Raw genomic sequence first — 26,213 nt, forward strand, 5'->3', positions numbered from 1 at the left:
TCACACCTCCTTTCACTCCAAAAGAAAAAAACACCAAGGAAAAAAAAACAAAAGCCAATAATAACAACAAGAAGAATAACAACAACAGTGATAAAAAAATTGCACCAGGTGATGTCCAAACACAAGTCTTCCCTTTTCACACATTCAGAGCTTCTGCCATGGGCCAGGAAGGTGAAGCCAGGAGCAGCTCCCCAGGAGACCAAGGGTTGTACAAAACAGGATGGAGGTTTTTCTTACAGACACAGCCCCCACTGCTTGGGTTGTTGGGGGGTGGGGGTTGGTCTTTAGGGGGGGCTGGGGGTGGGGTTTTTCTCCTTTAAGGTTTTACAACTAGGTTTTGGGTCACTAATGGCTTGTACCTTTTTTTCTCTACAGTAAAATTCAGCATATATTGGTTTATTTTGAGGAATGTGTAAGGCATTTTGGTAAGTTCAACTGTAAGGTCTCAGGTCACAGACTCATCAAACTGAAGTCCCTTCCTTTGACTTGGCCTCTTCCTCCTGCAGAAAGAAAAGAAAAGGAACACAAAAATCAGGTGGATGACTCACTTGGGACTCTCAATCTTATCCTCAGGGCAGCTCCATCAAGCAGTTCACAGATGGGCCAAGACCACCAGCTTGGGTGGCCCCAGACCACCAGCTTGGGTGGCCCCAGACCACCAGCTTGGGTGGCCCCAGAGGTTGCCCAAAAGCCATTCAGGTGGTTTCTGGCAGCAAGTGGCACCTTAGCTCCGGTTTGACACCACAAGCTTTGCCCCCAGCCAGCCTCTGCTGGCATCAAGGAGAGAGGGAGGTGGCCAGGGCCACCACACCTACTGTTTCCTGAAGCTTTTCTTTCAACTTCTTCACTGTTTCTCTCTCTTTGGCCAGTTGGTCCTGGGTAACCTTCCACAGCTCTTGTAGTTTGGTTGCTGCCTGGCCCAGGTCCTTCGTTAATTTCTTTTCTTTTTCAAGTCTTTCCTAAATGGGAGTCAGAAAGATCTACCTGAGCTCTTTGCCATTTGGTGACCCTTCCCCACCCCACAACGCCTCAGGGCTGCACACCAAGCTGCCTTGGTGGCCACAAGCCAGAGAAGCAGCCACCACTGGAGGGACCAGGCACCACCCCACCAGCTACAGCTCACTCTGGCTCCCTGAAGATGCCACAGGCTGAGACAACCTCCTGGCAGCAGAATGGTTTCTGTGCAAAGCCATCACCCTCATCTTGGCCACCATGGATGAAGTGGCTGTGACCTGCACCCTGCTGGCCTTCAGCCACATCATGAGCCATGGTGGGGCTCACAACCAGTCCTGGGCAAGGAGCTACCTGCAGAGGAAGCACACCTTGCCCCACCAGCCCCGAGAACAAACCAGTGCATAGAATGGTTTGGATTGGAAGGGACTTTAAAGATCATCTAGTTCCAACCCCCTGCCATGGGCAGGGACACCTTCCACTAGGCCAGGCTGCTCAAGAACTCATCCATTGTGGCCTTGAACAGCTCCAGGGAAGGGGCATCCAGGATGTGGCTTTTGCTGTCTGAGCTGAAGAAGGAGAGAAGAGAGCAACCAAAGCACCTTGAGCTGCTGAGCCTCCTCTGTGTGCGCCGCCGCTGCGCCTTCAGACAGCCTCAGCTTCTCCAGTTCTGCTTGCAAGCTGCAGGCTGACCTCTGGGCCTGCAAGGGGCACAGAGCCTTTGGTAAGCACAGGAGCTGCTGCTGAAAGCCACCTCCTGCCCCCTGCCCTGCACAGCTCCTGCTCCCCAGTGGGTGAGAAGGGAGGCTCTGCAGCTACTGTCAGACAGCTCTGAGGCACTGCTTTTGGCTGGGCAGAGAGCATTTCTTGCCAGGGGCAGCTTGAAACCCAGCTAAAGCCCCTCAAGGGAAGGAATCACAGAATGGTAGGGCTTGGAAGGGACCTCTGAGTCCAAACTCCCTGCCAAAGCAGCACCACCTAGGGCAGGTCACACAGGAACACATCCAGATGGGTCATGAATGCCCCCAGAGGAGACTCCACAACCCCTGTGGGCAGCCTGCTCCAGGGCTCCAACACCTGCACAGCAGTGAAGTTTTTTCTCCTGTTGAGGTGGAACTTGCTGAGTTCCAGGTAAAAACCATGGTGAGACTGGGAAAGGGACAACTCCAGGGGCCAGCAATGTCAGGTGGCTTTGGCACAGCTGCTGCAGGAAGGTCTCCAGGTACATGAGAGACCATGGTGATGCCCAAGATGCAGACAGGGTGGGGAAAGCCCTTCAGCTTAGTTTCTTCAATTACTGTCTTAGCCTTTATTAAGCAGTCAAGAACTCCTGCAGGGTTTGCAAAACCCGTAGAATCACAGAATAGTCAGGGTTGGAAGGGACCCCATGGATCCAGTTCCAAACCCCCTGCCATGGGCAGGGACACCTCACACTACAGCAGGTTGCTCACAGCCACAGCCAGCCTGGCTGCAAACACCTCCAGGCAGGAGGCTTCCACCACCTCCCTGGGTAACCTGTGCCAGTCTCTCACCACCCTCATGGGGAAGAACCTCTTCCTGACATCCAATCTGAATCTACCCATTTCTAGTTTTGCTCCATTCCCCCCAGTCCTATCACTCCCTGACACCCTCAAAAGTCCCTCCCCAGCTTTCTTGTAGCCCCCTTCAGACACTGGAAGGCCACAATTAGGTCTCCCAGAGCCTTGAATCCTTCTTGCCTGCACCTACCTCCTCCAGCTCCAGTGACAGCTTTTGCCTCAGCTCTTGCTCCTGCTCCACCAGCAGTTGGTTTTGCTCCAGCTGGGTTTTTAACTGGGTTGAGGAAAGGGGCAAACACCCAGGGAAAAAAGTAAAATGAAAAATAATCATCATCATAAAAAGGCAAAGCCTCAAGGGCTGAGCTAGCAAGGACACCGCTGAGGAAGGCGGCAAGGCAGAAGAAAGGAAAACTGAACCTTTTCCCCATGGGGACCAAAGAGCACCAGGTAGCAGCACTCCCTCTGGGAGCCACCTGGGAGCTGGGCTAAGAGGCACCCCACAGCCAGAGCCAAGCCTGGCAGGTCCCAGTGCCCAGGAGAAGGTTCCACACTTAATGGGATTAAAGGAGAAGGGCAAAGCCCAGGCTTATGGCAGCACTGTCCATCTCCAACAAGGTTGAGGGATTCCCTATAATCCCCATGGCCACCAGCTGGGAAGGGATGCCAGCACAGCTCTCTGGGGATGTCCCTCTGAGGAGACACAAGCCCTGAAACTCAATGGGGCCTTAGCAGGTGGCAGTTTTGGCTCAAGGGGCTTGCAGCATCCCCTTCCTCCCTCCCTCCCTCCCTCCCCCAAAATCCTGCCAGCCTCCATGAGGAGGGCTCCCAAGGGGAACAGCCTGGCCAAAGGCAGCTGGGGATGTGTTCCCAGTGGGAATGTGGGGCCAGCTCCCCCAGGGACACACAGGACAGGAGACAACAGAGCCCCAACAGGCCTGAGCAAAGCTCTCCATGCAGTTAGAGATGGTGAGACAGGACAAGGGACATGGTTACAGCATCAACACAGGCAGCAGCAGTCTCACCACCCTAACCTGGAGTGGTGCAGGCTCACTGGGGGCAGCTTGTAACCCCACTACTCCTCCATCCTCTACTTGGCTCTTCATCTCACTCAGCTGCTGCCTGACCTGGAAGGAGGACCAGCAAGCCTACCTCAGTTACACATCCCCACACACAGCAGCTGTTAGCAGACACACAAGGACCTCTGGAGCACAAGTTTATCAGTTGGGCTTTGAGCTCAAATGTTTGGAAAACCACTTCAGGTGGTGCAGGATGGTGGGGACCTGACCCCTGCAGCTTGAGGCATGACAGGTCCTGGGGGTGCAGAACACATGCTCTCACCTCCTCTGCTCTCAGAATCACACAGAAACACTCAGGTTGGAAAAGAGCCTCAGGATCACCAAGTCCAGCCCAGAACCCTGCTCTACAAGGCTCACCCCTAAACCATATCCCCAAGCACCACATCCAAACCACCTTTAAACACATCCAGGCTTGGGGACTCCACCACCTCCCTGGGCAGCACATTCCAATGGCTGACCACTCTTGCTGGGAAAAGATGCTTCCTCATGTCCAGTCTAACCCTACCCAGTTACAGCTTAAGGCCATTCCCTCCTGTTCTGTCACTAATCACCTGGGAGAAGAGACCAGCAGCAGCCTCTCCACAAGGTCCTTTCAGGTAGCTGTAGAGAGAAATGAGGTCTCCCTTCAGCCTCCTCTTTTCCCTCTTCACTGATCACTCAGCACCTTGGTTTACAGCCACTGCTGAGGCTTTGCACTAACACAGCTGAGGTGTTCAACACAGCAACCAAGGCAGGCTGTCAGGTCCCATTTTGCCATCACTCACAGAAGTTACTTCATCACCACTTCCACCTACCAGAGCTCCATTCTGCCCAGCAGCTGTGCAAGGGCACTGGATGAGAACCAACTGTGTCCCACACTCACAGCCACCTGGCCATATAATGAGACCAAGGCTAAGGGTGGCCCCAGCCCACCTCCCCTTGAGAGCAAGGGGCTGCACTGCCTCACTTGGCAGTGCCTGTAGGGACAGCAAGAGTCACCCCCAAGGAAGGCCCAGAGGGGACCAAAGGGAAACCACACTCCCTGCTTACTCCACTCTGGGCATTTTCATAGAGTTGTTTCAGCTGGCAAAGACCTTTGAGATCACCAAGTCCATCTATTACCCAAGTCTGGTGCTGAACCACATCCCTCAGCACCACATCTCTGTGTCTGTCCAACACTTCCATGGATGGGGATTCAACCACCTCCCTAGGCTGCTTTTCAAACCAATGTCCTGAGCTTCTCACTGTCAGAGCACAGATCTGGGGCCATGGCACTTTGGGACATGGTTTAATGGCCATGGTGGTGCTAGGTTGAAGGTTGGACTTGATGATCTTAGAGATCTTTTCAAACCAAAGCCATTCTATGATGCTAAATCCAAAAGCCTTCAGGGGTTTTGCAGGTCTGTTGGCTCTCCTGACCCTAAATCCCAGTCCTCTCCCTTGCTTATCTGGCAGAAGCCTAGCGCCATCCTGCTCCCAGGGCCCTCCTTACACACAGGCTGCACAGCCTCAGTCCTCCCATCCAGAGTAGGACAGGAGGAGGAAAGGATGCATGGAAGAAAGGAGGGAGGGAGGCTGCATGGAGGAAAGGAGGGAGGGAGGCTGCAGGGAAGGATGCTCAAGGCATCCAACTCCCTGGCCCAGGGTGCTGTCAGGGCAACCAGTGCCCAGAGGCAGCTGGGTTTTTCTGCTACATCCCAGTCTGCACAAGCCTTGCTGCTCTCCCTTCCTTCTCACCCCCATCACAGAGGCAAAAGCAGGCAAATGAAAATCTCCTCCCAGGTCTCAGACATCCCCTCTGAAAGGCAGATCAGCCTGGTGCCCATCACACAGCTTCCTGCCCTCCCAGAACCCACAGGGAGGATGCTGGGCCCAGGCAGAGCAGCAGGGCAGCTTCAGAGGTTCCTCCTTACCAGGGTCAGTTCCTTGCTCTGCTTCTGAGTTTCTGTCTTTGCTGCCTCCAGCTGCTCCTGGGACTCTGACAAGAGCTGCCTCAACTGTTGAGGATGAACAGGAAGAAGGAGGAAAAAAGTCCATTCATGCACTTGGTTTTGGAGCCCTCTGGCCCAAGGAAGCAGTTTAATGATGCAACATCTCTGCAAGAGGCCATGAAGGCATCCCTTGCTAACAGAGAATCACAGAATTGTCAGGGTTGGGAGGGACCTCAAGGATCATATCTGGTTCCAAACCCCTTGCCATGGGCAGGGACACCTCACACTAGATCAGGTTGCTCACAGCCACATCCAGCCTGGCCTTAAACACCTCTGATGCCTGCTCACAGAAAGTGCTGTTGAGACAGCTTTGTCTCACCCAAGCCCCATAAATCCCACAGGCCACCAAGGAGCAGTGCACAGCACCTCCACACAGATCTCCCTGTCCCATCATCTTGCCACTGGATCTTCTGATTTCAGGTGTCTACAACTGAGACCAAAGACACCTCCATCTGCTTTCTCCTGCTCTGCCACACTGCAGATCCCCAGGGCACTCCCTACAGCCCCAAAATGTGGCTGGGTGGTGATATCAGGCTTAGAAGAAGGAAGTGTTTAAGAAGGTGACAGCTGCCACACTTACAACTTCCACCTCCTTGGTGTAGTTCTGGCGTTCAGAGCTGGCTGTCTCCAAGTGATTTTCCAGTTGTGTTTCCAGAAGAGAGGTGTACTCCTTCAGCTGCATTGAAAGGGAGGAAAGAAACAGGGGCTTGGTTAGAATCATAGAGTTGTTTCAGTTGGAAAAGACCTCCAAGATCATTGAGTCCAACCATCAACCCAACACCACCATGGCCAACAAACCCTGTCCCAAAGTGCCACGGCCACACCTTTCTTGAACACCTGCAGGGGTGGTGACTCCACCACCTCCCTGGGCAGCCTGGTCCAGTGCCTGACCACTCCTGCAGGAAAGACATTTTTCCTCATGTCCAACCTAAGCCTCCCCTGGCACAATTTCAGGCCACTTCCTGACTGAGATCCAACAACTCCTGAACGCCTCCTGGGCCAAGCCTGCCTCCCCCATAGCAAGTCAGGAGATGTGTCCCAACTCAGCCCAAGCACAGCAGGCATCCAGCTGGCACTTGTGTGGGGACCTTCTCCCATACTCAAAACCACCTACCTGATCTGTGCTCTGCAGATCTGCTTTCAGCTTCTCCACCATGTCTTCAAGGGATTTCAGCTGGAGTTGTGACTAAGCCAGAAAGGATCAGAGGTCAGTGAGCAGCATCTCATGTAGGCTCAGAATCACAGAAACACTGAGGCTGGGAAAGGCCTCTGAGATCATCAAGTCCAGCCTATGGCCCAACATCCCCACATCAGCTAAAGATTGGATTGCCACATCCAATCTTCCATTAAAGACCTCCAGTGATGGTGACTCCACCACCTCCCTGGGCAGCCCATCCCAGTGCCTAATCAGCCTTTCTGTGAGGCAGTGCCTGCTAACATCTAACCTAAACCTCCCCTGGTGCAGCTTCAGGCCATGCCCTCTTGTCCTGTCACAAGCTGCCTGGGAGAAGAGCCTGACCCCCACCTGACTACAACTTCCTTTTAGGTAGCTGTAGAGAGTGGTAAGGTCCCTTCCAAGCCTCCTCTTCTCCAGGCTGAACACCCCCAGCCCCCTCAGCCTCTCCTCATACAACTTTCCCTCCAGCCCCCTCCCCAGTCTCACTGCTCTCCTCTGGACCTGCTCCAGCACCTCAATATCCTTCCTGAAGTGAGGGGCCCAGAGCTGCACACAGTGCTTGAGGTGAGGTCTCACCAGTGCAGGGGCAGAATTCCAACCTTAGTCCTGCTGGCCACACTATTCCTGAACCAGGCCAAGATGCCACTGGCCTTCCATGCCCCCTGGGCACACTGCTGGCTCATGTTCAGCTGCTGTCACCCAGCACTGCCAGGACCCTCTCATGCAGACACAGAGAGCATCTTTTGTCCAACCAAAACCCAAAGTCCCTTCCAAGCCTGACAGTTCTATGATTCTAACTCGTCTCTTCTCCACAGAGAGGCAGGACTGCTCTGGGACCTGCCCTAGCCACCAGAGGTCCATCCCACCAGGCAGGCCCTGCTGCCAGCACACCAGCAGCAGCCACGTCATCCCCCTGCAACCCTACGCCGGCCCTCAGCAGCGCTGGGCTCAGCCACCAAAGAGCTCTTGTACAAGAGCTCCCCCACCTCCCTGCAGCCCCAGTCGGACCTCAGCTCTTTTCTGAAGGCTCAGTGAATGCCAAAGTCAGCCTCAGTTTTGAGAGCAAGCCAAATTCTTCTGAAAATGGGAGTCCCAGAATCACAGAATGGTCAGGGTTGGAAGGGACCTCCAAGGATCAGCCAGTTCCAACTCCCTGCCATGGGCAGGGACACCTCACACTACAGCAGGTTGCTCACAGCCACAGCCAGCCTGGCTGCAAACACTTCCAGGGATGAGGCTTCCATCACCTCCCTGAGCAACCTGTGCCAGTCTCTCACCACCTTCATGGGGAAGAACTTCTTCCTCACATCCAATCTCAATCTACCCATTTCTAGTTTTGCTCCATCCCCCCTAGTCCTATCACTCCCTGACATCCTAAAAAGTCCCTCCCCAGCATTTTTGTAGCCCCCTTCAGATCCTGGAAGGCCACAATTAGGTCTCCTTGGAGCCTTCTCTTCTCCAGACTGAACAGCCCCAACTCCCTCAGCCTGTCCTCATAGGAGAGGTGCTTCAGCCCTGTGCCTCAGAGTTCCAAGTTGGCAGAACAGGAAAGGTCACCACCTGACAGGCACAAGCCCCCCTGCTCCTCTAGCTCCCTCTCCAGGAGCCTTTGCACAAAGCAGCAGGCCCAGGTGTGGCCCAGACACGCACCTTTTGGAGCTCCGCCTCGGACGCGGTCAGCTTGGCCTTCCACACCTGCTCCTCCTCCTCCACGCTCTTCTGCAGGTCTCTCAGCATCCCTTCCTATTAGCAGAGCCTCAGCTGAGCACAAACCTCCTCCAACCCTCCCCAGCCAAGCACTTCCAGGCCTGGAAAGCCAGGCCTATGCAAAAACTTCTCCAAGGGTTTGGGCCAAAGGACAGGTGACAGAATGAGGTGCCTCGGGGTGGGGAGGGATCCCAGCTCCTAGGCTGGCTCAACCACCCTTGCTCCACCTCATCCCACCACCCCCAGGAACGTTTCCAACACGCTGAGGCTGAAGAAGAGCTCCAGGAATACAGCTTTGGCTGCTTCCTCTGCCTCACTGGCAAAGAACCTGCTACATGGCAGTCCCCCCAACACCCTGCCGGATGCTCACCACGAGCCCACAGGCAGCCTGGGCTGCCAGGAGGCTTCTCACAAGGTAATGCTAGTGGAAGGTTGTCAGAAGGTCACCACAGCACCCAGGGGTGCAACTTACTGTCTCTGCAAGGATAGTTCTGTACTGCTCACATTCTGCTTGTAAAGTGCTCTGCGCTTCCTCTGCCTCTTTTAATTGAAGTGCTGCTGAATCCTGAGAGGAGAAGGAAGGGATGGAGAGAGAGAGAGACATCAGGAGAAGAGTGACCCTCAGGCACTCCCCTCATCCCTCCACATTCCAGCCTCTTCCACTTACTGGGAGCTCTGTTGGAACTGTGTGTTGCTTTAGCACTTCCAAGGCCTTCTTAAACTCTTGTAGCCAGGTGTCATAACCCTGAGTTTGAAGGACAACAAAAGACAAGAAAAAGACACTTAGATGTCTGTCCTTCCCAGGTGGTGGAGGCTCTGAGGGGCTCTGAGAAAGTCCTCACCTGCTGTGAGGAGATGGTGACTCCAGGGAGGGCAGAAAGCAGAGTCTGCTTGGTTTGTGTCTGGAGAGTGTCCAGCTGCTGGGCCAGCTCCTCCTGCAAAAGGGACAAACTGGAATGTGGTGGAGGTCTGCCCCTACCAGTGCCTACAGGGTGAACAGAAAGCTGCTGCCCCTGAGAATCAGAGAGAGATCCCTCCCAGGTCACCTATCCTCCCAGTTCCCTGCCTGTGGCCTGTACACTATGGATACAAAGAGCTGAATATGAGCCAGCAGTGTGGCCAGCTGGCCAAGAAAGTCAATGGCATCCTGGCTTGTATCAGCAATGCTGTGTCCAGCAGGAGCAGGGAGGGGATTGTCTCCTTGTGCTCAGCTCTGGGGAGGCCACACCTTGAATATAGGGTCCAGTTTTGGGCACCTCGATACAGAAGAGATGTGGAGGTGCTGGAGCCAGGGCAGAGGAGGGCAAGGAGCTGGGGAAGGGCCTGGAGAATAAATCTGATGAAGAGCAACTGAAGGAGCTGGGGATGGTTAGCTTGAAAAAGAGGAGGCTGAGGGGAGACCTCATTGCTGTCTACAGCTACCTGAAAGGACCTTGTGGAAAGGCTGCTGCTGGTCTCTTCTCCCAGGTAATTAGTGATAGAACAAGAGGGAATGGCCTCAAGCTGTGACTGGGTAGGTTTAGACTGGACATCAGCAGGAGTGGTCAGGCATTGGAATGTGCTGCCCAGGGAGGCGGTGGAGTCCCCAAGCCTGGATGTGTTTAAAGGTGGTTTGGATGTGGTGCTTGGGGACATGGTTTAGGGATGAACCTTGCAGAGTAGGGTTCTGGGTTGGACTTGGTGATCCTGAGGCTCTTGTCCAACCTGAATGTTTCTGTGATTCTGTGTGTGTGATACCTGGCCCTCAAGACAAACTTTGGAGAAGCTGGCAGGAAGGCTGGGTCAGCACTGCTCCTGCTAGGGCACAGACAATCTAGGGCAAGCATTTCTGGGGGCCTGGGGCAGGCTGACTGTTTCCCTTACAACAGCAGCATCAGCACTGCAGGGGAAGGCTGGGCTCACCTTGGCTTTGGTAGCAGCAAGCAGCTTTTCCTCGCAGGCCTTCTCCGTCGTGCTCAAAGCTTCCACTGTTTTCCAGTTCTTCTTACGAAGCTCCTGCCAAGACCACACACACACAGGGGGCAATAAGCCACACACCACCACAAAGGCTACCAAGCTGCTTGGTGGCCCTGCAGAGGATGTTAAAGCCTCTGCTCATGCTCTGCTTGAGGGTCTTCTGTCTCAGTGCCCACAGGTGCCCCTCTCCCCTCCATCTTTGCAGAGGTCCAGTGCACCACATCACTCAGTTACTGGTCTTGAGGGAGCAAAGCAGAGGTGGATGGAGGCAGGAGCTCCAAGAAGCAGCCCTTCAGGATGCCTAGGGCTGCCTGGAGAGGACACAGGCCAAGCAGAGGGCTGCAAAGTTGCCTCCACACATAATAAGGAGCAATGAGGTGTGAGAGGCCCCTGCTCAGGTATTGCCTTGAGTCTGCCAGGGGGAATCTCCCTGGCTTACAAGGTCCTGAACCTCCCAAGAGACACCTACCTCCACCTAGGCAGTCCATCACATGCTGGAGCTGCACAGCTTGCCAGGGTTGGAAGGGACCTCAAGGATCATCCAGTTCCAACCCCCCTGCCATGGGCAGGGACACCTCACACTTGACAAGGTTGCTCAGAGCCACATTCAGCCTGGTCTTAAAAACCTCCAGGGATGAGGCTATCCCTGGGCAACCTGTTCCAGTGTCTCACCACCCTCATAGGGAAGAACTTCTTCCTAACATCCAATCAGAATCTACCCACTTCACTCTGCAAGGGGGGATCTCCCTGGCTTACAAGGTCCTGAACCTCCCAAGAAGGAACAGATACCTCCATCCAGGCAGCCCATCACATGCTGGAGCTTCAGAGCTTGCCCAGGGGCACTCCTGCTCTCTGGCAGAAGAGGCAATACCTCTAGTGCTCTGCTGGAAGAGGGCTGGAAAAGCCTCTGGCCACACCACAGAGCCATCAGCAGCTGTGTTTCTTTCAAACCCCAGAGCTCTGGGTTTGGAAGGGCAAAGCCAAGCCACGTGAGCAGCAGCAGCTGAGGCTGCTTGACTCACGCACATTGTTTTTCATCTTCTGCTGCTCCACTGCCTCTCGCAGCTTGGTGGCTTCCCTTTCCAAGGATGAGAGCTGATCTGTCTTCTCCTGCAGCCTGGAAGGGCAGGATGCAGAAATTAAGTCTCAGCATCCCCCTCCCTCCTAGGTAGTGAGCTGTTGAGAAGGGGACCGCAGCCCTTCCTGTCAGGGCTGCAGAGCCAACACCCGAGAGCCTGCGGCTTCTCTCCACACCCTCAGAGCTGCCATCTGCCCTGCAGCAAGCCTTGGCTTGAGCAGGCCAGAGAAGGTTCATGTCCCTGACAAGAGCCACCCAAGTCTCTTGGGATCCCACAGCTACTGAACAGCTGCCCTTCTTTAGGGGAATGCTGGATGCTTGCACCTGAAAATCCTCCCCCCCCCCGGTGCAAAGCCTGAGCCTTCCCAGAGGGTGCCCAGCACATGGGCAAGTTCATTAAATGGCAGGAGAGCTTTATGGAACAGGCACCTAGACAGCTGGTGAATCTCCATCCTTGGAGATACCTGGAAACATCCTCCTCAGGTTAGAAAAGAATGCAGAATTAACCAGGTTGGAAAAGACCTTTGAGATCATCAAGTCCATCCCATCACCCAACACCATCTGATCAACTGAACCATGGCACTGAGTGCCTCCTCCAGGCTCTTTTTAAACCCTTCCAGTGATGGCGGCTCCACCACCTCCCTGGGCAGCACATTCCAATGAGAGGTGGAGGTCCAGCTTTGAGCAGGAGCCTGGATCAGAAACATCCCAGCAGCAGCATCACCAGAATCTCCTGTTCTGCAGGCCAGAGAGCCTTCAGGTGCCTGCCAGGGTCACCTCAGAACAGACTGCCTGTTATTTGGGGTCAGCACTGGAGATAATTAATATTTAAACAGCTGTGCTGGCCAGGATTGACCTTCCCAGCTTCACCATTCCCCATGCCTGCCTAAGGGAGAGGGCAGGAAGCTTTCACCCACAGGCTGAAGCCAAGCCAGGCTGTGCCCAGGTGGCCAAGAAAGCCAACAGCATGCTGGCCTGGAGCAGCAATAGTGTGGGCAGCAGGAGTAGGGCAGTGATTGTCACCCTGTACTCTGCAGAGCTGAGGCCACACCTTGAGTCCTGGGTTCAGTTTTGGGTCCCTCATTACAAGAAGGACATTGAGGTGCTGGAGCAGGGCCAGAAAAGAGCAACAAAGCTTTTGAAGGGTCTAGAAAACAGGGCTGATGAGGAGCAGCTAAAGGGACTGGGGTGGTTTAGTCTGGAGAAAAGGAGGCTGAGGGGAGACCTCACTGCTCTCCTACAGTTCCCTGAAAGGAGACTGGAGTGAGGTAGCAAGTGACAATGCAACAGCAAATGGCCTCAAGTTGCACTAAGGGAGGTTTAGGCTGGGCATTAGCAGAAACACCTTCACTGAAAGGGTTTTTGAAGACTGGCACAGGCTCCCCAGGGAGGTGGCTGAATCCCCACCCCTGGAGGTGCTTCCAAGAGGCAGAGATGTGGTGCTGAGGGACATTGTTCAGCACCAGCCTCGGCAAAGTTAAAAAATGGTTGGACTCAACCTTAAAGATCTTTTCCAACCAAAAGTATTCTGTGGTTCTAAGCCTGGGGCACATGAACAGCAAGCTGAAGGTGCTGTAGCAGCCTCCATGTGCACCTAGGCTCACCTTGACCTCAGCTGCTTCATTTCTGCTTCATTGGCTGCCTGGAAGACAGAAAGCACTTTGGTTAGCAGTCCTACACACGTGATGCAGGTCAGCCCTTCCTGCAGCATCCCAGAGCAAAGCTAACACAGGTCCTGTGTTAACACAGAGCAGAAACACCCACCTGAGTGCTGTAATCCCCTTTCCCCCCCTCACACCCCAATTAAACCAGGGAGTGACCTGCAATTCTCTGTCTCTCTCTGCCTCTCTGCTCTGTCCTGCATCTAGCAGAGTCTCAATGGATTTGATCCTCTCCAAGAGCTTCGCGTTCTCTGAGCTGGCATCCTGGAGCTTCCCCTTCACATTGTCCAGCTCCAGTAACTTGCTTTTAACCTCTGCTTCAGAGCTCAACAGCTTGGCCTGCAGTTCTGTTGGAGGAAGGGGTGAGAAACACAGTAAGGCAGGTGCAAACAAATCTGGAGACTCTCCACTTTGCTCTGCCCAAGCAGGACTTTTGGCCAAAGAAGCCTTGGCTGTGAATGCTTTCAGGAGACACAGGAAGGAGAAGCAAAGATGCAGGAGAACACAGGAGAGAGGCATTAGAGTGGCATCCTAGGATAGAGCTACGGACTGGTTCCATGTCTTGCACACACCAGCACCAGGCAGCCATTCCCTCTTGTTCTATCACTAATTACCTGGGAGAAGAGACCAGCACCAGTCTCTCCACAAGGTCCTTTCAGATAGTTGCAGAGAGCAATGAGGTCTCCCCTCAGCCTCCTCTTTTCCAGACTGACCACCCCCAGCTCCTTCAGTTGCTCTTCATCAGATTTATTCTCCGGGCCCTTCCCCAGGGTCTAACCTGTCCTGCCTCAAGCAGTCCCACCAAGCACCCAAGCCCTGAAAGCTCCAAGGCTGCCCCCCAGCTGTCTCCCCAAGGTCCTCACCAGCAATGCTCTGCTGCTGTCCTTTGGCCTTTTCTGCATCTGCTACCAAGCTTTTGTAGCTGGTCTGGCTCCTGCGGAGCTCGTCGCTGACTTCATCCAGCCTCTTCTGCAGGGCTGCCTCCACCTCCCTTTGGGAGACCTGCAGGGCAGGGAGAGAAGGTTCCAGGCACTCTGAAGCAAAGCTCCTTGTGTCACAGAATGGTGGGTTTAAGCTATGCTTTGGGGGGAGGGCTTAAGTCATCCTTCCTCCCTGCTCCCCCTGTGCATGATGGGAGTGCAATGAGCTGAAAAGCAGCTGAGGAGAGAGTGAGCACCCACTTGGCTGTGTGAGAAAAGGCTGGGGGGGTGCCCATGATTTCCTTCTCTCACCTCAGGATAGCATCCAGTAAGGTACAGCCATGTAAGCTTCCCCTTCTACACCTTCACACCAGGCTCCTGAGCTTCACAGATGACAAAATGATTTGGGGGGGGGAGGTAAATTACACCTTAAGTACTATGTCCAATGTAAGAAAGACATTGAGGTGCTGGAGTGGGTACAGAGAAGGACAACAAAGCTGGTGAGGGATTTGGAGAACAGGTCTGGTGAGGAGAGGCTGAGTGAGACAGGATTGTTTAGCCTGAAGAAGAGGAGGCTGAGAGGAGATCTTACTGCTCTCTCCAGCTACCTGAAAGGTTTGTAGAGAGGCTGGTCTCAGCCTCTTCCCCCAAGTAACTAACAACAGGACAAGAGGAAATGGCCTCAAGCTGCACCAAGGGAGGTTTAGGTTGGATAGTAGGAAGAATTTGTTTCCTGCAAGAGTGGTCAGGGATTGGAACAGGCTGCCCAGGGAGGTGGTGGAGGCACCATTCCTACAGGTGTTCAAGAGATGAGCAGATGTGGCACTTTGGGACATGGTCTAATGGTCATGCAGGTGTTGGGTAGAAGGTTAGACTGGATGACCTCAGAGACCTTTTCCAACCTTAATGATTTTAAGATTCCAGTTCAGAGGTCTGGATCCTAAGATTCCAATCCAGAGGTCTGGATCCTAAAGATCCCAATTCAGAAGTCTGGGTCCTAAAGATCCCAATTCAGAAGTCTGGATCCTAAGATTCCAATCCAGGGGTCTGGATCCTAAGATTACAATCCAGGGGTCTGGATCCTAAGATTCCAATTCAGAAGTCTGGATCCTAAAGATCCCAATCCAGAGGCCTGGGTTCCCAGATTCCAATCCAGAGGTCTGCTGGGCAGCTTTCCAATCACTCATCCCCCTCCAAGCTCTTCCTCCAGCCACAGAACCCAAGGTGTTTTGAGCCTCCCACCCTCGTCTCTGCCAGGGCAGCAGGTCTGCCGGGGTCTGCCTGACCTGCAGCTGCTCGATCTGCTTCTCTGAGGCTGCCACCTTCATCTCCCAGCTCTTCCTCTGCTGTTCCACCTGCTGCAGCACCTCTGATTTCTCCGCCAGCTCCTTCACCAGCTTGCTGCACTCTTGCCGCAGCTTGGCCAGCTCAGCGTTCTGCCTGCACCGACAGAGGCAGCATTATCACAGCCTGCAGGCCACTCAAGCATCGAGAGCGGGGCTGGGGTGGGACAGAGATGCATCCTCCTGTGGGCCTGACACAGGACTTGAACCAACTCAGAGGCTGTGTCCTCCTCTTCCCAGGACACGCCTGGTCCTTCAGGGAGGAGGGGGTGGAAAGAGCTGACAAATCCCTTTCCCAAAGCTGTGTTTCAATCACAGGAGGCATTCCTTTCTCCTGACGTAGAGGAGGAGAGGATCTGTGCTCCCGGATACAAGAGGAAATGCTCTAAGCAGCTGGAGTCCACTCTGGAATTATTTGACAACCACTTCCAGACCTTCTATAAAAGAAGGATGGAATTCTTCTACCTAGGTCCTCTTCCTCTCTATGCACTGGGCAGGTCTTGCCTCTCTGCAGCACCACCCCCACCCAAAGAGACAGCTGCATTTCTTCTGAAGGCTCAGAACATGAACTTCCTTCCCTACGAGGGGAAGTGCCACAGCACCTTCTGGTCCCCTCTCCCTGCCCCTGCTTGCTGTTGGCTCTGCCATCAGCATAGCTGCCCCCCAAACACAGTGGGGTTTCCCCATCCTTATTTGCCCTGGTTGATGGGTTGGACACAATGATCTTGAAGGTCTCTTCCAACCTGGTCTGGTCTATTCTATTCTATTCTATTCGGCAAGCCTTGCCTCTTTCCCTCTACCGCTAGCTAGCTGGAGCTGTCTGTAGAAGCCCCTTCAAGAAAGGTGGTACCAAGCCTGACAAACATCCAACCCCAAGGTTTGCCAGATGGCAGCCCCAGGCTTTGCCCTCCTTCCCCAGCCTTACTTGCTCTCCATCTGGCTGGTGGCCTGGTTGAGGGCATCTCTCAGGATGGAGTTCTCCTGCTGCAGGCGAGCCAGCTGCGTGTTGGGGCCATTCTCCAGCTGCTCCTGCAGGGTCCGGATCTAGAGAAGCCCAACAGGGGTTAAAGCCACCACAAGCCCCTTTGCTCTCCCTCTGAAACCCAGGTGATGAGGGAAGAGGGACTGGCAACAAAGGGGAGGTGTCTGCTGATGCTGAAAGCCCTCAGGGATGGGACACCCCACGAGGATGCTCCTGCGTGTATCCCACACGCACCACAACCCAGGAGCGCTGCAGGCTCTCACCCCTCCCCGAGGTCCTCTGTCTTCTCCAAACAAGCACTCATCTGCCCCACAAAGCCACCCAGCAACCCAAGGAGGAAGCTGCAGAGCACAGCATGGTGCTCACCTTGCCCTGGAGCTGCTGGGTTTCGCTGATATGGTCCTGGTAGCTGGCCTGCATGCGTGCCTGCACCGCTGCGATCTCACGCTCGTGGGCGAGCAGCTGCTGCTTCAGCTTGCCTTCCACAGATGCTGCCTTGGCCTTCTCTGCTGCCAGTTCCTGCAAGGAAAGAAGTCACCCAGGTAGTCCTCAGCAGAAGTGTTTCCCTGTTTTAAGGGGATGCAGAGCTGGTGGCCTCCTAGCTCACAGAGCTTTCAAAGTTCACAGCATCATGCAAGTGTTTAGAGTGGGGAAAGACCTTCAGGACCGAGTCCAACCACTCTGTAACTCTGCCAAGGCTGCTGCTAGACCATGGCCCTCAGCACCACATCTCTGCCTCTCTGAAACACCTCCAGGCATGGGGATTCAACCACCTTCCCTGGGAAGCCTGCTCCAACGTCTGAGAACCCTTTCAGTCAAGAAGTTTCTTTTGATATCCAACCTAAACCTCCCCTGGTGCAACTTGAGGCCATTTCCTCTTGTCCTATCACCCCACCACCCCCACCTCACTCTAACCTCCTTTCAGGGAGTTGTAGAGGGCAATGAGGTCTCCCTTCAGCCTCCTCTTCTCCAGACTGAACCAACCCAGTTCCCTCAGCTGCTCCTCACCAAGCCCTGTTCTCCAGACCCTTCCACAGCTTTGTTGCCCTTCTCTGGCCCTGCTCCAGCCCCTCAATGTCCTCCTTGCACTGAGGGCCACTCTTCCGAAGCTCTCCCTTTTTGCACTCACATTTTCTTCTTGCATTGCCTTTCAGGTTGTGTGGCCACTGGATGCCACTGTTGTTCCACATTGGGCCAGGCCTCAACTCTGATTTTCCACCCCTTAGATCAATGACATCACATGAAGTTTGGGACAAGGTGGGAATTTTTTGTTATACTTTTTTTCCTTTGAATAGCTAAATAAAGACCCTCCAGCCCCTGCCAAGGCAGGCACACTCCCTTGGGCAGCTGGGCAGCCAGTGCATGGGATGGCTTTGTCTCCTCTCCTGCCTACAAGGATCCTTGGATGCCAGATTCTGATTGCAGCAGGGGTGATCAGTTCTGCACTCAACACCCAGGAGGGGGCTAAGCCAGGAAAGGGGCTGTCAATAGGATCAGGCTGCCTAAAGAGGGACTGATCAGCACCTTCTCAGCTCAGGGGATCTGGGCAGGGACAAGAAGAGATTTCTTTTCCTCCCCAAAGCAGCAAAAAGCTGTAATCTCTGAGGAGTTGTTAGGATAAGGGATAGCAGGGAAAATTCCTTCACTGCAAGAGTGGTCAGGCATTGAGACAGGCTGCCCAGGGAGGTGGTGGAGTCGCCATCCCTGGAGGTGGTCAAGAAATGTGTGCACAGGGCACTTTGGGACATGGTTGAGTGGCCATGGTGGTGTTGGGTTGAAGTTTGGACTTGATGATCTCAGAGGGCTTTTCCAACCTTAATGATTCCATGAAGGCCTTTGCCCTCCTTCTCCAGTGGCTGCCAGTGGGCACTACCCTGTGGCTCTTCAGGCTGGCACCTCCCCAGGCTGGATCAGGCCCAGAAGAGGAGATCAGGTGAGGGTCTCCTTCCCTTTTTGGAGAGCAAACAGCAAACAAGTAAAGGGTCCAGAGAGAACCCTAATGGCTTTACCTCCAGGGGGTAGGAGATGAATCACAGAAAGAATCACAGAATGCCTCAGGTTGGAAGAGACTCTTTAAGATCATCTTGTCCAAGTTCCCTGCACTCAGCAGGGACACCTCCAACTAGATCAGGCTTCTCAGGGCCCCATCAAGTTTGACCTTGAATGTCTCCAGGGATGGAGCCTCCACCACTTCCCTGGGCAACCTGTTCCAGCACTTCACCACCTTCACTGTGAAGAGCTTCCTCCTGGTGTCCAAGCTACATCTACCCTGCTCTAGTTTCAAACCTGTTGCTACCTGCCCTTCCCTGAGCCAGGGAGTGGGATGCCCCTGGAGAACCAGGTGGTGCTTGCCTTGCTCAGCTCCCGCAGCTTGCTCCTGGCAGCAGCCACATCCTCCTGCTCAGCAGTCAGCTGCTTCTCCTTCTCTTCCAGCTGGCGCTTCAGGACAGCCACTGGGTCACCCTTCTGCGTGGCCTGCCAAGGTGAGGTGGCACATTAGTGGGGACCACCACCTCCAGACCTATTCCCTCCCCAGCCCCCCCACCCCCCAGAGGACCCACTGCTCCAGGGGACAATTCAGTTCCGGCCTCCCAGAGGGACCCTCAGGGCCAGCCTGCCCAAAAGCAGGATGCCTTCCCTCCCCCTCTGCACCTCTCAGCAGAGCCCCAGTGGCACTGGCAGCCCTACCATGTGCCAGGTGTCCTGGATGATGCCTGCTTTCTCTGTAAGGATCTCGATGAGCTGCTGGGCCTCCCCTTCACTGAAAACCATGCTGCTGAGAGTGGACACCAGTGTCTTGTAGGGCAAGTAGAGGGGTCCATCCGAGTCTGCATGTGCTAGAGAGAAGAGAGGAGGGGTTGGGTCATCACCTCAGTGGGCTTCAACCCCACAGCTGCCATTTCCAGCCAGCTTCTGCTCAGATTTGCAGAGTCAAGTTTGACACCTCTCTAACTGAAAGCCATATGAGCACTGCTGGAGATGACACCATGGCTAACAGCTTCTTCAGCCAGCTGTCACCTCTGCTTGCCTCTGCTGCTGCTCCCACCATCAAACTGAGTGATTCCCAGCAGGAGCTAGGCATGCAGGAGCAGATGTGTTGGGCATCAGATGCTGGACTGCACCCTGATTCAACCTTGCTGGGGGATGTCACCTCCTGCAGCAGTGCCAGTGCTGCTGAGTGCAGCAAGGTCACCTCCCAGCCTTTCACCAGGCAGGTTTGTTCCAGCCCTTCCCCTACTTCTCTGATAGCCCAGGGACCATGACCCTGTTTGCAGGGCCACAGCGCACATGGTCACACTGCATGGTGGGCAGGAGTTCAGGAGTTCCTGCACAGCAGCTATGGTCCAGTGGGCTTTTTCCTTAAAGAAATCCCAGTTTGGAGACCAGTAGCTCCAAAGCCTCTACAGCTACCAATACCAGGGCCTCCTGAATGCAGAGCTCAGGCCCCTTGACAGCAAGGTCAGAGAAGAATGAGGAGGAGGTGCTTCAGGTGTCAGAGCAGAGATTCCCCTGGAGAGGAGCCCCTGCTGGAGCAGGTTCATCCTGAAGGACTGCAGTCAGTGGAAGGACCCCCGGCTGGAGCTGGGGAAAGGTGTGAGGAGAAGAGGGAGGAGGGGAGGAACTGTTACAGGTTGACCGTGACCCCCATTTCCATGAGGTGCTCAGGGAAGGGAAGCAGAGGAGCTGGGAGGGAAAAAGTGAAGTTGAGCCTGGGAAGGGGGGCAGGGAGGGGAAGTTGTTGGTTTAATTTTTCTTTTGTTTCCCATCCACTTTAACTGGAAACAAATGACATTAGTTTTCACAGAATCACAGAATGGAAGGGGTTGGGAAGGACCTCTGCAGATCATTGAGTCCAACCCCCTTGCCAAGACAGACTCAGGTCACAGAGGAACACATCCAGGTGGGTTCTGAATGTCTCCAGAGATGGAGACTCCACCACCTCTCTGGGCAAGTAGAGTCTGTTCTGGTTGTGACAGAGACTGCAAAGCAATCACCCTGTGCGAGCTTCATTATCTCATTTTCCCCTCCCTCCTACTGAGAAGTAGTGAGAGAGCAGCCAAGCAGGCACCTGGCAGCCAGCCATGGTCCAACCACAACAGCACCAAAGCCCAGGGACACCCAGCAGCTCCAGCACACCCTTGCTTGCTCCCAGCAGCAGATCCATCTGGGAAGGCAGCACTGAGCCCCAGCAGCGGCAGATTCCGGCTCACAAGCTGCAGCCACTTCCCAGCAAGCATAGCCAGGGCAGCTCCCCCAGCTCCTGCAACCAGGGCCCAAGATCTTGGCTCACACTTCAGTCATGCTGGCAAGAGCACAGCTGCAGGATGGCACATCACATCCCCTGGCCCCTTCTTGCTGGGTGGAGGGCCCCACCAAGCAAAGCTCTGGAGGTGTTGCGCAAGTGAACCTTGCACAAGGCGGGCACCACGCAAACCCCACCTTGCAGCTAGTCAAGGGAGCCAGGGCAGCCTGCCAAGCTGTGGCAGAAGGAAGCCTGTGCTGCTGTGCTGAGCCCATCAGCAGAGCTGCAAAGCTCAGGCCTCGCTGGGGGAAGCTGTAGAGAACAAGCAGCAGCCAGGCGGCAAAGCACAACAGGGACAAGGGGGCTGGAGAGCTGCTTCTCAAACCCACGGGGGCACAGGAGACACAGCATCACAGAACCAGCCTGGCTGGAAGGCACCTCCACAGCTCATCTAGTCCAAGCCCCTTGCAGTGAGCAGGGCCATCCTCAACCAGATCAGATGGTCCAGGGCCCTGCTGAGCCTCCCCTTGAATACCTCCCTGGCTCAGCCACCTCCCTGGGCAGCCTGTTGCAGTGTTCCACCACCCCCGTTGTAAAGAGCCTGTTCCTAACACCCAAGCGAAATCTGCTCTGCTCTAATATCAAACCACTCCCCCTCCTCCTATCACTGCAGGCCTTTGCAAACAACCTCTCTCCAGCCTTCTTGCAGGCCCCCTTCAGGTACTGGAAGGCTGCTAAGAGGTCTCCCCAGAGCCTACTCTTCTCCAGGCCGAACATCCCCAGCTCCCTCAGCCTCTCTTTGTAGCAGAGGTGCTCCAACCTCCTGAGCATTTTCATGGCCCTCCTCTGGACCCCCTTCCATCAGGTCCATGTCTTTCTTGTATTGAGGGCACCAGAGCAGGACACAGTACTCCAGGTGAGACCTCACCACAGCAAAGTGGCAGAATCACCTCTCTGGCTCTGCTGGCCACACTTCTTTTGATGCAGGATGTGATTTGCCCTCTGGGCTGCAAGCTCACACTGTTGGCTGATGTCCAGCTCCTTGTCCATGGACCTTGCTTGGAGCTGCACACCCAGGAGGCTGCAGCCCAGGTCAGGTAGCCACACGTGGGAGCAAGGCTTCATAGAATCCAACAGTTTCAATCCTCTCTGCTGCATGGAGATGGCCTTTAGTGAAATCCTTTGCTCAGAGGAGTAGGTACCATTGCTTTAACCCAAACTTGGACACCAGTGGCTGCAAAATGTCTTGCTGAGTAGCAAGCCCTCCTCCAGTTGCAAACTGCCAGGTTACACAGCAGCCTAAGCCTGGATGTGCTAGAGAAGGCTGGCAAGTGGGGGCTGTCTTTTTTGCTTGGTTGGTTTTTTTTTGGTAGAGAAAGGAAGGGGGGAAAAAAAGGAAATGAAACCTGTCCAAACACCACCTCACATCTTTGAGAGCACCTGAGGGATTTCTGCCCCATCTTCAGGGGCAGAACACCTCTACAGGTCCAAAAGCTCTCACATTTTCAGTGCCTGTTCTCACTTCAGCAAGAATCAAACCCCAACTGCTGACATTGGTGCAATGGGAGGCAGGAATCCAGCCAGAGGGTGGATTCCTGTGAGGGTGGTGAGACACTGGAACAGGCTGCACAGGGAGGTTGTGGATGCCCCCTCCCTGGAGGTGTTCAAGGCCAGGTTGGACAGGGCCTTGAGCAACCTGGGCTAGTGGAAGTGTCTCTGCCCATGGCAGAGGGTTGGAACTAGATAATCTTTAAGGCTCTTTCCAACCCAAACCATTCTATGATTCTTTGACCTGTCCTTCAGTGTATAAAATGTCTTCACTCCTGCCTCTGGCAATAGTTTGGCTTTTATCTCCACTGAAGAAGGAGGAAATTCTATCTGTGACCTGTCTCCCTACAGAAGACAACTGGCAGAGCTCCTCTGTGCTTTAATAAACATAGAATCACAGCATTGTTTCAGTTGGAAAAGACCTCCAAGATCACCAAGTCCACCTGTCAACCTAAGACCACCATGGCCACTAAACCTTGTCCCAAAGTGCCATGGCCACAGGTTTCTTGAACAGCTCCAGTGACAGTGACACCACCAGCCCCCTGAGCAGCCTGTTCCAAGGTCTGACCACTCTTGCAGGAAAGACATTTTTCCTCACATCCAACCTAAACCTCCCCTGGCACAAGTTCATAGAGTCATAGAATTGTTAGGGCTGGAAGGGATCTCAAGGATCATCCAGTTCCAACCCCCCTGCCACGGGCAGTGACACCTCACACTACAGCAGGTTGCTCACAGCCACCTCCAGCCTGGCCTTACAAACCTCCAGGCATGAGGCTTCCACCACCTCCCTGGGCAACCTGTGCCAGTCTCTCACCACCCTCATGGGGAAGAACTTCTTCCTAACATCCAATCTCAATATACCCATTTCTGGTTTTGTTCCATTCCCCTCAGTCCTGTCACTACCTGACACCTTAAGAAGTCCCTCCCCAGCTTTCTTGTAGGCCCCCTTCAGACACTAAACATCTCATCTTGGCTTTCCACCCAGATGTCCAGCACCTTGGCAGCTGACTCCTCCTCTCCCAGGCCAGGTTCATTCTCAGTGTGCAGATTTGCTCAGAGGCTCAGAACACAACAGCAAATCTGAGAGGACCTTGTAACTCCCCAACACCTGTGTGCTGAGCACCAAGCAGGGGTACCCAACACAGGAGGAGAGGAGTGAAGAGCTCTCCCAATAGGGTAGCTGTGTTTGGACAGCAGCAAGGTGTCCTGCTGGCTCCTGGGGATAGGTGCAGAAGCATTAGGCCTCACCTGGCTCGCTCTTCTTCTTGGATGCAGGCTTCTTCTTGGCAGGCCCATCGGGCTTCTGCTCCTCATGGGCTGGCAGCCCATCAGCAGTTTTCTTGATGACAGTGGAGCTGATGACTGGAGCACTCTGCTGTGTGCCCACTGGGGGCACTGCCACAACAGGCACCTCCTTAGGGGTCACCTCCAAGACAGGAGAGCTCTTGGGGACGCTGACAGGGGGCGCAGCCAACACTGGGCTGGGAGCAGGCTCGACTTTTGCCACCTTCTTCTCCTTCTTCCTCTTCTCCTTAGGTGAAGGAGCAGGTTTCTCTTTCTCCTGGGGGGGCACTGAGACTGCTGCAACCGGAGCCTCAGCAGCTACAGGCGCAGGCACCGCAGCAGGCTCAGGAACCACATCCTTGGGAGAGTTTGTCGCCTCCTGAGCCAGCTGCTGCTCAGGGATCTTCCCATTAGGCTTCTCCTCCTTTTTCTTTGCCTTTCCTTTTTTCTCCAGGGGTTTCTCTTTCTTCTTTTTCTCTGTTTTCTGCTGCTGGGTCTTCTCCAGCTCTTTGCGCTGCTTGGCCAAGGCCTCCTCGTAGGACGTCTCTTTCATGGAGAAGGTGGACACCAGGAAGATCCCAATGGCTGATATCACCATGAACCCTCCAAAGACCATCACACCCAGGGTCTGAGGGTCATACACATCCATCCTGGCCTGCTGCTTCTGGGCCTGCAAGACACCACAACAACAGTTAAGGGGGGTGGGGGGGGGTGTGCAGACACAAGGGCCTCTATGAGCTAGGAGTTTCCTGGGGACATCTGCAATGGAACCAGGCACTGAAAAGACAAACTCTCAAGAGTCACACAACTCTGGTGAGGTCGACCTGCCTAGACACAGTGGCCCAGTTGCACTGCAGGGACCGCTCCCTCTGGCTGTACTGAGCTCCAGAAGCACCAAAGACATGGAAGAAAAAGGAGAGGGCTATGAGCAGAGACAGCCAGGAGCAACTCACTCCCCTGGTTCAGTGGGATGGTGGAGTACGACTGCTGCATGATGCTGTGTCCCCACAGCGCTAAGAGAGCTCTTCCTCACACTGTTTGGTGCAGGTTGGCCAAGCTCTGGGCTCTCCCTGGGGCTCCTGGCATTGCATCCAGGTGCACATTCAGCTCTCCATTTTGGAACAGAGTATTAGAGTGTCAGCTCAGAAGAGCTTCAGCCACCTTCGCAGCTGCCCTGGCTTTCTTCCTTCACCACCTACAGCCAGCAGCACTGCTGGTTTCTGTCCAGCCTAGCAGGAAGGACACATAGTCATGGATGTCTCCTCCCTGGAAGTGTTCAAGGCCAGGCTGGCTGAGGCCTTGAGCAGCCTGGTCTAGTGAAGGGGGTCCCTGCCAATGCCAGAGGGGTTGGAACTAGATGATCTCCAAGGTCCTTTCCAACCCAAACCATTCTATGAGGCTGTTGTGACTGTCCCCTGTGGTAGCTGCTTCCAGTTCACAGTGAAGAGAGACAACCCAGCCTGCACATTCTCCACAGGGAGAACCAAGTCATGACCATTTTCTTGTGGTGCAAGCACCAACAGAAGCCCTAAGTTCAAGCTGAAAATACCAAACATGATTGCTAATGATCTCATCTCCCCAGGAGATGCCTACAGGAAGAAGTGAGACTTGCAAAGGGAACACTGGATGTGGCATTCCTCTTTCCATCTCTGCTAGTAGCTGTGAGGCAAACTGGGCACAGGATCCTTCCTACCCCCCTCTCCAGCCTCAGTTTCTCCACCCATTAAGCCCCAGTGCAGCAATAGGTGACAGAGCGCTGGAGCAGGCTGCCCACAGAGGTTGTGGAGTCTCCTCTGGAGACTTTCAAGACCCATCTGGATGTGTTCCTGTGTGATGTGGCCGAGGTGATCTTGCTTTGGCAGTGGAGGTTGGATTCAATGATCTCCAGAGGTCCCTTCCAACCTCTACCATTCAATGATTCTACAAGCAGGGACTGCACCACCTGCTCTGCAACGTGGCAAGCAGGACACAGCCACACACTCCTCTTAACTTCTAACTGAAACCTGTCTTGAGTTTCAAAGACAAACCCTTCCTTGCTGTCCCTGCACGTGTTTTTCCCATCAGGGTGTCACCTGCACATGGCCCTGGGGTGGCTGATGAATACCCAGCTCACAGAATCATAGGATTCTTTCAGTTGGAAAAGACCTCCAAGGTCATTGAGTCCAACCATCAAGCTAAGACCACCATGGCCACTAAACCATGTCCCAGAGTGCCATGGCCACAGATGGTAAAGGCAGGCAGTTAATCTGCTAAGGGGCACTTCCCAGGGGGGCCCAAGCTGCCAATTCTCATCACTGTGCTTCAAAACATACTCAGCTACCAGAAGTTCCCATGCCCATGTTCAACTGCAAGCACTATCAAATTTCCCCTTTGAGAGGTTGTGGATTAGGGAGGGAGGGAGGGGCTGGAAGAGGAGGAGGCAAAAATAAGGCTAAAAATGAGGAGATCAGCATCTTTTCAAAACCTCAGTGCACATGGGGAGAGATCTTGGAGCATCCTTCTTTCTAGCAGCCAGAGTGGAGGAGAACTTGCAGCTGAATCTGCAGCTGCTTGTACAGCGAGGGGGAGACCATGCAAAACTCTCCTCCAACACCTGAGCAGGGGGTGCAGAGCTGGAAGAAGCTGCAAAGCACCCATGTCCTGATGGAAATACCCACCTGCCCAGGGAAGGATGTTCTAACCAGCACCCCAGCTCTCACTGCCTGCCTCTCCAAGCTTCCCATGCAAAGCAGGAGAGAGCTGGCAGGCAGGAAGACTGCCAAGGCCAGCTGGAACCAGC

At 54.3% G+C, this 26,213-nt stretch overlaps 1 protein-coding gene across 1 annotated transcript in view; it reads right to left on the reverse strand.

The window, feature by feature from the left end:
- Positions 1-303: 303 nt before the first annotated feature.
- The window catches only part of RRBP1 (ribosome binding protein 1), a 33,471-nt gene continuing 7,561 nt past the window's right edge, over positions 304-26,213 (reverse strand). Inside the window, exons 2-24 of the mRNA XM_054170982.1 lie at positions 23,399-24,104; positions 19,048-19,196; positions 18,712-18,834; positions 16,726-16,878; positions 16,303-16,421; positions 15,321-15,474; positions 13,978-14,116; positions 13,274-13,461; positions 13,058-13,095; positions 11,402-11,492; positions 10,322-10,414; positions 9,262-9,354; positions 9,087-9,164; positions 8,892-8,984; positions 8,363-8,455; positions 6,650-6,721; positions 6,116-6,211; positions 5,458-5,541; positions 3,521-3,613; positions 2,680-2,763; positions 1,554-1,652; positions 816-959; positions 304-500 (exon numbers count right to left, since the gene is read on the reverse strand). Of these exons, the coding sequence (XP_054026957.1) occupies positions 462-500; positions 816-959; positions 1,554-1,652; positions 2,680-2,763; positions 3,521-3,613; positions 5,458-5,541; positions 6,116-6,211; positions 6,650-6,721; positions 8,363-8,455; positions 8,892-8,984; positions 9,087-9,164; positions 9,262-9,354; positions 10,322-10,414; positions 11,402-11,492; positions 13,058-13,095; positions 13,274-13,461; positions 13,978-14,116; positions 15,321-15,474; positions 16,303-16,421; positions 16,726-16,878; positions 18,712-18,834; positions 19,048-19,196; positions 23,399-24,083 (3,000 nt within the window). The 5' untranslated portion in view covers positions 24,084-24,104 and the 3' untranslated portion in view covers positions 304-461. The remainder of the gene's footprint in view (positions 501-815; positions 960-1,553; positions 1,653-2,679; positions 2,764-3,520; positions 3,614-5,457; positions 5,542-6,115; positions 6,212-6,649; positions 6,722-8,362; positions 8,456-8,891; positions 8,985-9,086; positions 9,165-9,261; positions 9,355-10,321; positions 10,415-11,401; positions 11,493-13,057; positions 13,096-13,273; positions 13,462-13,977; positions 14,117-15,320; positions 15,475-16,302; positions 16,422-16,725; positions 16,879-18,711; positions 18,835-19,047; positions 19,197-23,398; positions 24,105-26,213) is intronic.

This window comes from Dryobates pubescens, chromosome 2, assembly GCF_014839835.1.
Source record: "Dryobates pubescens isolate bDryPub1 chromosome 2, bDryPub1.pri, whole genome shotgun sequence".
In the NCBI taxonomy this organism is placed as follows: Eukaryota; Metazoa; Chordata; class Aves; order Piciformes; family Picidae; genus Dryobates; species Dryobates pubescens.